Below are 13,289 nucleotides of genomic sequence, written 5' to 3' on the forward strand. Positions count from 1 at the left end.
ACCTCGCTGTGTTGGGTGTAGAGGCACATACTGTAAGCCTTACTCATCTATGCGTTTATTTGTATGGCTGATAGGGTTGGGCATCGTTTGGATTTTAACAATTCCGATCCCAATTCCAATTCTTCCTTTTCCAATTCTTTGAGGGGTGGAGTTGAAATGGGTCACATGCTTATTTTCACAAATAAGAGGATACAGTCTTATTTTGATTCAACGGTGGGTTGCAGTTTTACCGGGCTTTTCCAACATAAAATAAAGCCACACTAGAGCGCCGATTACTGTGCTCCAAGGCTGCAACACAACAAGCGCCTGGCCGCTATGGAAACCCAAAACTCGCCCATGTTAAATTTGGAACCCATGATCAGATTTGTCCTGCTAGCGATTCCAAACGATTCCAGTAAAGAAACAATTCCACTGGAATCGTCGTTTTTGAAATGATTCTCGATTCTCGGTTCTCGATGCCCAATCCTATTGGCTGACGGACAAGTGACAGTTTGTCTGAAAAGAAAACTGACCGGCCGCAGCGCAGGCCAGTCATTTGTAACTGTAAACACAGGCCCGAGAGACGGCTGCTGGCCATTTGCGTTCCTTAGAGTCCATGAGACACCTTAGAGATAAAAGATGTAAAACGAGATTGAAAGAATTGTATAGTTCAGGTAAAGGAAGCCCTCAAATCTTCTATTAGCATTTATGATGTCATTTATATGATGGATAGCACCGTGTGCAGTCTTTGGAAGGATGTGTTTTAGATAGTAATGTCTGACACCCACCATTCACCCGCCATTAAGTGATGAGTCGCGGCCCCTGAAGGCATAACTCACGCTGCTCCTTTGTTATCAATGAGACACACTCTTCTTGCATTACCTTCTGGAATAGTTGTGATCATTTTAAATCGTGCATCAAAGTAATTGCCACGGCACTTAAGGAGAGAAAAAAAAAAGTGAGGTATTGCTTGCAGAGCATAAGACATGTGGGCCATTGTCTGTACTTCCCCCTGAGGATTGTTTCAAATTAAGATGAATGGGTGAGGTTTTTGCGAAAGGTATTGCTGGTATGTGCAAAGAGCTTAATAATAAATAGAAAATCATCACGTATTAACATTACCTTAAGATAAAAAAAAATTAAAAATAAAAGTTATAGTACCCGCACTGCACATCACCACCGCTTCCTGATGCTTTTACTTTCTCATGCTGTTATTAGGAAATTCACTCAGCCTTTTTTTTTTTGCACCTGAAAAATGGTGCAGACGAAGAAAACAGCTATGTATGTCAGGGTGTTTAAAGGAACGCCTTTTGTTTACATCATATTTCACGAGGGCTAATCAATCCCTTACGCACAATCGCAGGCAAAAGGTCCTGCGACTGTGTGGCTTATTAAAATAGAAAACGGTTATAGGAATTGGATTTAACCATGCATAAAGATTGTACACACCGCACAAGATGTGCTTGGCCCGCCACCGTGTTGATGCAGTTCATCCCGGGACAATGCATGTGCCTGTGTGAATGCAACGAGCTCAGAGGGGGTGGAACAAGGGAACAGTAGGCAGGGAGGCCTGACAGGAGGCCTGCTGTCAGCACTAATGTGCATCACGGCGCTTGCTCGCTAGCAACAGGTCCGTTCGGTGAGGAAACATTTAGGGTGAAACCGTTCCAGAGGGGACCAGGAAGGAGAGACAGTAATCACAGATTCTGATGGGATCTATGAATGAATTGGTAGCGATCCACCCTCTTCAGGACACTTTAACCGAGGGTGGATCAGCAGGTCCTGCAGGCAGTAGGGGGAGGCATTCTAATGCAGATGCTCTCAAGTGGCTTTTAGGGTGGTTTTTGTGGGTCTTTTCAGGGGAATGTTACATCCTGCCGGGGGGACAAAAGGTGTCTCTAGTTTGATACCACAAATGCTAAAAATGACTTAAGCTATTTTGGTGCCTTTTGAAAAAAACGAAACAGCACTGTTGTTTGAGGTTGTGTGTTTAAACATTTGCTTTAAATTCAGTGACGGGATCATGTTTCAACCTCAACTGAAAGATAATATGGTTTAATATGGTCAGCTGTATGTTGAGAAAAAGCTTTAGATTATACGATTATTAGGCCAAATGTTCACATTAAATGCTTCCATTTCCCTTTTTGCACGTGGTATGGTTCCTTAAGGGTTTGTTGCAGATAAACAGAGGAACAGCAAGTTGCATTGGGGAGATGTAAGTTAGACAGATTTGCAAAAATGCATAGAAAGAATGGTGTCCAAAACAAGATATCATCTACTGTGCTGCTGCATAATGGCAAATATTGGTCTAAATGGACATCAAACTGGTTAGACTGATTATATGTTTTTGAAAACTATATATTTTGTTAGCCCTGTACAGAGCAAAACTGTCTAAACTGAAGTGTGGTACTTCTAATGTGCCAATTTCAAATATGAGATATGATTGACGTGACTTTGTCGTTTATGTGGACAGGATGTATGCGTGTCAGTATGTTAGATTCATCCAAGCAGCAGTATTCAACATAAAGAACACCAAAGATTTAACCATTCTTGCTATGTTTATTCTAATAATGGCTCATTTGTTTATTTATGTATCATTCTCTTCTTAATTCTGTTGTATTTGCCCATCACTGAGCAACAAGTGTGGCTGTCAACTTACTGGACATTGTATTCTTTTTTTTTTATTTTATTCTGAAAAGTCAGAAGAGGTTATGCAGACAGCAGTGGACCCCACTGGTGGAATGTAACTAAGTACTGTACTTCAGTACAAATGTTGATGTACTTGTACTTTATTTGGAGTCTTTTCTTTTCACGCCATTTTCTACTTCTACTCCGCTATATTTCAGAGAGAAATATTGTACTTTTTACTCCACTACATTCATCTGACAGCTTTGGTTATTTTACACATTAAGATTTGTTTTACAAAAAACAAATGTAGATTATAAAATCTGATGTTTTATTAGAAACTAAACTAGCCAACAATATAAGGGCCTACAAGACCAGCTGAAATGGTTAGACCATTAAACACACAACTGTTTGGATCCTTTCCAGTTTTTAAAATGAGACATTTCACTTGTAATACTTATTTATTATTATTTTAATACTAGATTTTCCTAATAATACTCACATACTTTTACTTGGGTAACATTTTCAATGCAGGAGTTTTACTTGTTGTAACAGAGTATTTTCACAGTGTGGTATTAGTACTTTTACTTAATTAAAGCATCTAAATACTTCCACTTCCACCACCCTTCAAACCATTCTCACTTTCTCCTCAGGACAGAATCTTAAAACTATTTGCGCAGAACTCAGAAAATTGAACGCATTTGGTGAGTGACACATTGTCTCTTGATGATCAACAACACAACAGCTGGGGCTGAGAAAGGAGATAATATATGATCAGTGTCTCTCAGGAGCGACACCAGGATTATGAAAGAAGCCAGGCTGCGAATCTGGAGGAAGACAATGCAGTCAGCTGCTCCTGACACGTCAAGACAAAAAGAAGCCTCTCCCCATTCACTGGTCCAGTTCCTATCTGTATACTGAATTCGTAATTATTCATTCAAGCATTGGGTATTTCAAAGATGCCACTTTATCTTTGGTTAAAATGTACTGCTTTTGGTTTGAAATCATACGTGCAGGCTATGTTTTTTTTTTAAAGATACAAACTGAGAAAATGAGCTTGCAGAATTGTGGAAGAGAAATTGCATTAGCATAACGTCAAACAATAGGACAATGTTAATTGAATCAGTTAAAAGTAAACAGTGTTTGCCCACTTGTCGCTGTTATTACCACTTACAGCAAACGGATGCTTCAAAAGTTAAATAACTGCCATATCAGTTATGATTTAAAAAAAAAGAAAAAGCCATCCAGTTCAAGAACATCTGTCTGGTTAAACTCCACATAAAGGTTCTTTTTTTTTTTTTATATATGATAGGCTGTAAGATCTCCACGCAATTTCATCATCCTGAGGCATCATACTGCTTCTCCAGATTGATAGCCTTTCACAGAGCCTTTGTGGCCACAGAACAATAGGAAATGAGTGGAAGGCCTCGATGTGTCACATGTGGTGCCTTTGATTAACATACTAGACTTGTTTGTGTAACAGGATCTCCGGGTGAGGCAAGAATACCCAAAAAGTGAATAAGAGTACTGCAGGGGGTACAGAAATGTTTTAATTTAGGTGATTGAGTCTTATAATGCCAAACACATGATCACAGGATGTCTTTTTTTTGCACTGTAGGTACTCAGAAAACATGTGGCCTATTGGATTTGATTAAGATGAATTGAACATTAGAATCTTTTTTTTTCTTTTATCTTTTTTTACTATATGTACAATATGAGCTCCTATGTCTAATACGCGATAGGCATTCTGTCTCTTGGTATCGGGCATGTACAATGAATCACATTACTGCATTTGGTGAAGTCTGCTTGCCAAACCTGCAGATCTACTTGTGTTTTCATCAGGCTACATAGAGATCATGGCATTGGTCTGACCTGTTTGGTAAAAAACACAGATTTCATAACAACTATGAATATACTGTACAGGCAAAACTCTACAATAGCCTATACAAGAGGGGTGGATAAGACAACAAATCCAACTTCTAATGTAGAGAGAAGGTTTCAGTCTTTGTTCACTGCTGCTTAGTTGGGAGTGGTTACTGATAAAGTGTATTTTGTTTATCTCTTTTCAGACCTTGTGGCCACTGGTGGGGGGGGGTGTGTGTGTGTCTATGCCTCAATAATGAGTGTACACTGACGGCCACTGAATATCCTCATTGATTGTACAATGTATGGTTTTAAGCTACCATCAATGGCTGGTGTGTCTTTGGAAAGGGTGGAGGAGGGGCGATTTCTTAGCTTCACATTAGCCAGTGGGTGCTACTGTAGGTGATGTTTTATTTTTTTTATTTTTTTTCCATCTAATATGAATCAGTGCATTCCTCTTGTGGGTTATTTTGTGTCAATAGTGACTTTCCATTATCCCTGTCATACTTTTGTATTATCATTAGAATTATTATAATATGGTGTTATAGGTCTAGACCTGTCCTAGCATAATAGAGAGCTTCCCCCTCTCTCTTTAAGATCAGACACACACATTTGCATTATGGCTTCATCAGATGTGCTATGTTTAGGTGACAGCAAATCAATTTAAATATAAAACTGGCCCGCTTTGAGTTATTTTTTGCATATTGTATAAATGGGAAGAAGCAGGCATTTCTCGTGACTCAACCAACTTGCTTCTGCATCAAACAAACAAAAAAAAAACTCATGTAACTGTGAAAAGTTTGAAGCACCCCTCCCCCATCTCCACATGGTAGTTGATGCATGACGTGAGAGCATGGAAGAAGGGCTACTGCTTTAGGTAGGTTCATTGAATGCAGCGGCAGCACTGCCATATAAAACAGGGTTGTTGTGTAGCCTGTGGCTCTTATCAGCACAAGGAACTGAACTCCGTGACAGTTTACATAGACTGAAGTAGCATTTAGACGTGGTATCGCACAGGCTAGCCCAAAAGTCGGTGGACTATAAGCCAGTTAGAAAAACATAATATTAAACAGTAGCCCATAGTGTCATGGGTGATTTAAAAATACACATGACAGTGATTAAAATGCCAAAGACTGCCAAACCTGTTCATGCAATTGGTAAGTAGTTGGGACGTTATAAAAAAAAAAATCCGTTAGTTATATAAATGTATGCTTTGCATGTTTATTTTTATTTATTTTTTTACAATCATTTTCTGTTATTCGCGACCACGTGACTGCCCTTTGGGTTTTTTGGGGCTGCCGTGCACGCGCTCCATCTTCCCCCTTGATCGTTGGAGAGAGAGCGCGCGTCAGAATTCAACAGCTGCACTGTGAGGACTCGCCAAGTAGAACAAATATGATTCACATCCAAACAATTGAATAAGGTGAGCTGGCCCACCGGCAGCGAAAGGCGTTCTGCGTGTGAAATGAAGAAGCAACTCACCCAGTCTGCTTCGCTCCCTACTGAACTCAGTCGCTCGTAGTATCAGTGTCATTAATAATCCGGAAATTCACAGTTGGTAGGTATTGTTTGGTGAGTTTCTAGCTACTGTTTGGTCGAAGTCGAGACAACAGGAAAAAGTGTTGAGCTTGCTAACGCTAAGTGTCGTTGGAATGCGTTGGAGTTCGTGTGTTTCTAACGTTAGCGTATCGTTAAGTTACGTTACTTTATCGGGGGTTAAGTTTTGAAACTGGCGTTAAAGAAATCAATGAGCGACAACGTAAGTACACAAGGTATGGTTACATGTTGATTTGAACTCATCTATTGTCATGAAATGAACGTTATCGGTTTTTTTGGAACGTGTGTGTAGTTGTTAGCTAAATGGAGCTTCTGAATGAGTTAACGCCAGCGACGTCTATGATATTAATCTGTAAAGCTCCAAAGAAGTTGACCAAATTCCTCGTGCTCTGCTTATTATGCACACATAGAAATGTAATAGCAACTCAAGTTAACGGCCACTGACTTTGGGGAGTCTAACTTAACTGTTAACTATGACTTCGAGCATCTTTCTCCCAATTATAGCAAAGGACAGCAATAATAGTGCAATTGGGTCATAGCGTCGAAGTTCTGTTATTGAGGAGAATAGGGGCGATTCATTGGAAAATGACTAGCAACATATAGCTAGGCAACTAACGTTACATTGCCCAGCTGTAACACTTTTGAAATGCCGATTGTGTTTCGTAAAATTACAAAATAATAATAATACATTGATATTGTGACTTTATAGTGGACTGCTACGTCATTTGTATGAGCGTTTTTACTTTTCTTTTAAGTAGAGTTTTTTTAAACTTGCTTTTCCAGTCACTCCACCCATGTGTCAATCAAACTAAGAGTGCGATTGGAATTTCTGAAACTATATAGATACATACATACATACATACACACACACACACACACACACACACACACACACACACACACACACACACACACACACACACACACACACACACACACACGCACGCACGCACGCAAGCTGTTCGTTATACATACTGAAAGAGCTACTATGACAAAACCCACAAGGAGCAATTTAGTGATCACAAAACAAAAGGAAAACCAAACATTATAGCCTGGTCCACATACTGTACTATATCAATGTGCAATGTGTGAGTCAACATGCAGCCAAGGATTGTAGGCTAGTATAACATCAAAACAACATTTTTATCTTGATGCCTGTTGTTTAGTGCCAATCAAACTAAGTCCATTCATTTTGGGTGTGGTCAAGAAATAACTTAAATCAGGAAAATGTTTGGTGTCCTACATATTACAGTAATGGTTTAATGTAGTGGTATTTGAATACTTGTTTTGTTTAGTCAACTACAGTACATTTAATAAAACATTTTAATAGTGAATATTTTTTTGAAACAAAGTAGCTTACAAATTAGTCTGTTTAAGAAAAACGTTTAAATGTGAACAGGAATGGCAGTATTCCAATGACCTGTACATTAATATTAACCCTATAAAGTTTGTATATCAAGTATGCCAACTTCTGTAGTTGCTTGCTCACAAACTTGGGTTTATATACAGTACATACTAAGAATTAAGAAAAGCCATGCTTGTGAGTAAGAAAAACATTGTTTTTTTTTTTTTTTTTTTTTTTATATCAATGACCTGTACAGAGGGGAAATGAGTTGTCTGTGCAGTTGATTGCTTAAAAAGATACATTTCCTTTTTCAGTAGAAGGGCAGGCCATTCTCTCCGTGTGGTGTATTTTAAACAGATTTTTATCTCAAGTTAGGTAGCAGCTACCTGATTCTGTTTTGCTAATTAACAGAGCCTAAAAACACCTTCTTTTTTCCCTCCCTATTGTTTCCAGATTCCTAATAATCTGGACAGGGTGTACAGCGTCGTTGTTCCACCTTCAGAGGACAATGCCGACTCACTCCCTGCCACCGTTTGTGGAGAGCCCGGATGGACTTGCCCAAGATATTCTTGTTAGTAACAACGCAAGCATCCCAGGACCCGGCTCTAGCATGACACCACACGTCAGCTACTCAGAAAAGGCTGTGTTGCAATCTGAAGGAGGCGTACCGCTGTCGTGCATGTTCTGTGATCAGAATTTCACTCATCAGGACGAGCTAGGGCCCCACGTGTTAACGCAGCACCCCACCACTTTCTCTGAGCCAGCGGTGCTTAGGGTCGAAGCGGAATTCCGGATCCCAGGAGAGCGACCCCGGCCCAAACCCAGCAGCCTCCCTATCGAAAAAGAGGAGGTCACCAGCTGTATTGTGTGTGGGCAGGTGTCGCAGGATGCGAGTGAGCTGGAGACCCACATGAGGAAGCACAAGGACTACTTTACCTACTGCTGCAATGTCTGCGGACGGCGGTTTAGAGAGCCGTGGTTCCTAAAGAACCACATGAAGATGCATGTGAAACCGGGAGCAAAGAGCAAGGCCCAGCAAGACATGGAGACCCCCGTCACAGTCAATGGTGTTGTCCAAGACCCTGCTTCAGAACCTGTAGTCACGGTTTACAAAATGTGCATGGTTTGTGGGTTTTTCTTCCCCGACCATGACAGTTTGGCTGAACATAGTAAAGTACACAATCGAGAGGTGGAGCCCGGCAAAGATAAAGACGAGGAGAAAATGGAAGGCACTGCTGAATCTCTTGCCAAACAGGAAACGTTTCTTCACAGTCTAAACCTCACGCCTCGCTCCTCGGGAGAAAGTTTGCAACGTGAGAGATCGTCAAAATGGATTCCCCAGCTGGATCCCTTCAACACGTATCAGGCGTGGCAACTCGCTACAAAGGGCAAGATAGCAGTTGGTCCTAATAATATAAAAGATATTGGCCAGGAAGCCAGCACAGACAATGAGGAATGTGGCTCCGATAAGGAGGAGCTGAATAACATTTGGTCTGAGGGCCAGGAAGACAAAGCTACAAAAGAGGGCCTTGGGAGAGAGCTCCGGTCCCAGCCGCAGACTGTAGCGGAGAACGCAGCGCCGCAGCGGCGGTCTCTGATGCAAAAGAACAAGGACAAAGAAAGGCCAACCACCTGCGAGGAATGTCAGAGAACCTTCAGGACCTACCACCAATTAGTTCTCCACTCCAGGGTCCACAAGCGCGAGAGAGGCGGCGAAGAGAGTCCAACCAACTTTGTTGATGGGAAGTTGTCGAGTGCAGGCTCACTTGAGCACGCAGAGGAAGGCTGTGAGGAGGGCTTCGAGGAAGCAGCAATGGCAGAAAACCTGGGACCAGGTACATTTTTATGGCTCATTACACGCTCGTGCTTCTCTCATACGGTCTTAATTGTGATTTAAGAATTTTTTTTCATACATAGAACTGTTACCAAGTGCACCCTCTGCTGGTAGGAGGGATGATAACACGTTGTGATAATCTTTTTTTTATTAAATTTCTTTTTTGTCCTATTTTCTATGTATTTGTGCCTATTTTCACAGGTGAAGATGGTTTTGATCGCTCAAAAGTCCGATCAAAAGGATGCAGTTACTGTGGCAAATCCTTCCGATCGAGCTATTACCTCACAGTTCATCTGAGGACTCACACAGGTAATGTTCAACACGTTTGGCATGAACGATTCATTTGTAATTATGAGACTGCAGTCACTCGGCTGTATGCAGCAGGCCTAATGCTGTGGCTTATATTTTAAACTATGCTTATACTAAACTGTTTGTTTGTTTCAGGTGAAAAACCGTTCAAGTGTGCTTACTGCGACTACGCTGCGGCCCAGAAGACTTCGCTGAAATATCACCTGGATCGGCGCCACAAGGACAAACCTTACGTGGACATTCCCAGCAGACCCGTGCCTTTAGCGCCCTCTCCCAACGATACAAAACGCGGAAATGACAATGAAAACCCCGCTCCGAATAGATCCAAACTCTGGGTCACTGTGGCCAGACCGTGCACCACCGGAACGCCAGAGGACCGATTTGATAGCGTAGGTAGCAAGCATGGCAAACCACTTGTCCAGACGAATGCGGAGTACGAGAAGTTAATTGCTAACTCCGCCCCCTCCCCGACTGAGGACGTGGTCGTGAAGTGCCCCGTGCCCGTTAACCTGAAGATGGAAAGGGAGGCGATAAAAGACGAGAACTCTGAGGCCCCATTAAATCTGTCCTTAAAAGTGTCTCTCTCCATCCCTGCCGGTGCAGAGCCCAGAAACGCATTAATTCCGATTGGCTGTCCGTTTTGTGCATATAAAACCATGTACCCAGAGGTTCTGACGATACACAAAAAGCTCACTCATAAAGACAAGTCGGACAGTATGAAAAAGAACGGATTCAGCAGTTTAAAACAGAAACGTTTTACCGGCTGCCCCCCTGCGCTCGAAGGGAAAGATGTCCCCCCACTTCCAACGATTGACCGGCGCCACCCTCGTCGGACCAAGTCCCCACCCCCTCAACCCGCAAAGCCACAAGAGAAGACGGCCATCAACCCACCTAATGTGCCACAGCGCTCCCCTGTCCACGCGCCCGTACACGGCGCGGTCCAGGAGACCCAGCGCTGCACAAGTAACGTTGACGCGCACCCCAGTCAGGAGTCGTCCAGGTACACGGAGCTCGTGAGGAAGTCCAGCACGGGCAGCAAGTATGCCACGGAGCGACCAGCACCCCCAGACCGAGTGGGAATCGGGGAGAGGAGTTACCCAACGAGAAGCGGCGTCATTTGGCACTCGGACGCGGCCAGGCTGTGCCTGTCGAGCAGATTCGGGAGCCTCGGCCGGATGGATTTCGGTGAACCCTCCAGCAAGAGATTGAAGTACATGCTACCTCCAGCCAGGGAGGCTGACACCGGGGAGAAGCCTGGCTTTAGAGGACCAGCGGGGAATGTGTCCAGCAGGCTGCTTCTCTCAGGGAGAAGTGTGAAAGCCCCGTCGCAAATGTCGGGTCCGTCGGCAGGTTCTGAGACCTTGGGCTCTTTGAAGACCACGTCTACAGCTATTGGAGGAGGCCTGGACAACGAGTGGAGCATGATGAACCTCCTGCGCTCCTACACACCCAGTGACCTGGCGTCTCTCTATCACAGCACGGCAGCCAACCCCAGTCACGGAGGACTGGCCAACCCCAGAGCAGGTATGCATTAGGTTAGCTGGGTCAGGAGAAGTACATACTCAAACTGGGCTACTTTTTATCTCTGCATATCCTAGCAGTTTGTGGAGTTCACATTAAAGATTTTTTTTCTCTCAGGGGGCAGAACTGTGCTGTACCAACACCTACCCACTCTGCCCAACCTTCAGAGGAGAGACCCCTCGGGCCCTTTCCCTAATCCTCAACGCTATGGGACCACTGACAAAAGTACCTAAAGTGGCATCAAGGTAAAAGGTTGAAATGTGTTTTTTTTTTTTTTTTTTTTTTTTTTTTTTTTTTTTTTTTTTTTACAATACATACTATTAGAGACCCCAACCAGAATATTTCACCTGGTACTTGATATAATTGAAAGTATATAAAAAGTATGTTTTCTCTCTTCTCTCCAGATTTGAACTGTACGGCTCCCTTATTTTGGAGTAGTTCTTAGAAAGGTGTCTAGGCTTTTTTTTTTTTTTTTTTTTTCTTTTATTTTTTTTGGGGGAAATAGAAGAAAATTGTGTTGCATAGACATTTCATGGCTTTAGTGTACATTTGTTTTCTTTTTTTTTTTTTTCTTTCTATTTTGAATGGAAAAAGTGCAGGTTATCTCTCTTGGAAGAGGTTATTCCACTGGTGGGCACTGGAATTTTGTTCCCATTCAACAACAAAAAAAATACAAACTGTTGCTTAATCCATTTATGACCCACACTAATGTTGAGATATCTGCAAGTGTCTGTGACAGAACAGGAAAAGTTGTATGTGGGATAACATAAAATATATCTAATAAGCTTTCAGTACATAAAAATAAAATATATAAAGTAAAAACAAGAAATGTAATGTGTGTGGGGAAAAATTGCTGCTCTGTTCACTTACTGTTTAAGTCCAGGCAGTAATTAAGCACTATTCTATTTTTATTTTATTTTTTTCCTTCTTCCTTTTTCCAAGGCACTGAAGGGTGGGGATATTCTGTTTAATAACTTGATGGCTTTGGCCCAGTGGTCCACAAACGCGCCACGGTTAACCAGTCGTGTGTATGTTGAAGCGGTCTACCTCATGTCGTGTTCTCGACACTGTTCTGTTTGTAAAGCTGCTGCAGCCATCGGGTCAGCTGAGCCTCTCTACCTAGCCGTCTTATTGACTACAGACAAGTTGAGTTGTAGTATAACTCGATTGGAACGAGATTTTCGCGGCATTTTTCAGGCACCACATAAAACGCAATCTCATCCGGTGATAACAGAACAATTACTCGTGAGGCCCTATCGACCTATGGCCCATGATTAACTGTAACGTGGGCTGTGGCGTCGTTTTGATTTGCTTGGCATTTGCACGCTCACTTTTTAAACGGAACAGATTTTGTGGTTATTATTTGTCCTTTTTGAAATCAAATGGCTATCATCTGCTTTAGCGGTGCCTCAAATCCATAAGCTGTAAAATGTACCAAACCTGTAAGAGTTCCGTTTTGCGCATCAAATGGTCACGCTCTATTTGGACTGCACATTTAGCCACTGTTCAGGCTATGCCGAGTCTCGAAAGTGTTATTTTGTTTCAAGTTGTCAGCAGTCAGTCCCGGCTGGTCATCAAGTGGTCTTTTTAGATGTCATATATGACGTGTGTGTAGTTTTTTGGGGGGGGAATACAGAAGCAGCTATGTTTAATGGCTCGATTAATTACACACTGTGAACAAAGTCTCAGGTTAACTCATTTACGAGCTATTTAATCTGTTGTATAATTTAGCATATTTGCCACTTTGAATGGCTTTGGGTTAAGTTATTGCTTTCTTTCTTTCTGACTGGTATTCACATTACATGTGTACTTATGTAAAAATGAAAATATTGTTTGAGATTTGTATGACCCATTTCAATAATAAAAGCGAGTCCAAAAGCTGCGTGTTACTTGTTACTTCAGTGCTCGGCACCTGGCCGCTCACAATCTACACACAACTCAGAACCCAGGTTTAGCTGCATTCGTTTAACTGAAACTGTAATTAGTACAGTTTGATATGACAAACCTGTCTTTAATTTGGACGTCTCCCAGGTACAGGTCACACATACCTGTAGCTGACATGCGTTGAGACACTGCACACAGTTGGCCTCTTTAGAAGACCCCTATACATTAATCGTTAAAGATTAGGACCAAGAGAGGTTTCAGTATTTGATTCATCCATCTTTTTTAGCTTTTTAGTTATACCATTACTCAATACAGAATACCATTTCAGAGTATTACTACTCCAGTATCTTCAGTCCCTAACGAGAAACCATT

The 13,289-nt window shown here is 42.1% G+C and overlaps 1 protein-coding gene across 6 annotated transcripts; it reads left to right on the plus strand.

Moving 5' to 3' along the window:
• The first annotated feature begins 5,290 nt into the window (after nucleotides 1–5,290).
• Nucleotides 5,291–12,915, plus strand: znf217 (zinc finger protein 217). Of its 6 annotated transcripts, none has more exons than XM_028583156.1 (6): nucleotides 5,291–5,344; nucleotides 7,823–9,204; nucleotides 9,405–9,512; nucleotides 9,648–11,036; nucleotides 11,151–11,278; nucleotides 11,438–12,915. In XM_028583156.1, the coding sequence occupies exons 1-5, from the start codon at nucleotides 5,304–5,306 to the stop codon at nucleotides 11,264–11,266; spliced, it is 3,036 nt and encodes a 1,011-aa protein (XP_028438957.1). In that variant the 5' UTR covers nucleotides 5,291–5,303; the 3' UTR covers nucleotides 11,267–11,278; nucleotides 11,438–12,915. The 6 variants fall into 6 exon arrangements, with proteins under 6 accessions (XP_028438957.1, XP_028438962.1, XP_028438960.1 ...); XM_028583161.1 differs by lacking the exon at nucleotides 5,291–5,344 and adding an exon at nucleotides 5,354–5,624; XM_028583159.1 differs by lacking the exon at nucleotides 5,291–5,344 and adding an exon at nucleotides 5,769–6,239.
• The last annotated feature ends 374 nt before the right edge of the window (nucleotides 12,916–13,289 follow it).

This window comes from Perca flavescens, chromosome 7 (assembly GCF_004354835.1).
Source record: "Perca flavescens isolate YP-PL-M2 chromosome 7, PFLA_1.0, whole genome shotgun sequence".
NCBI lineage: Eukaryota > Metazoa > Chordata > Actinopteri > Perciformes > Percidae > Perca > Perca flavescens.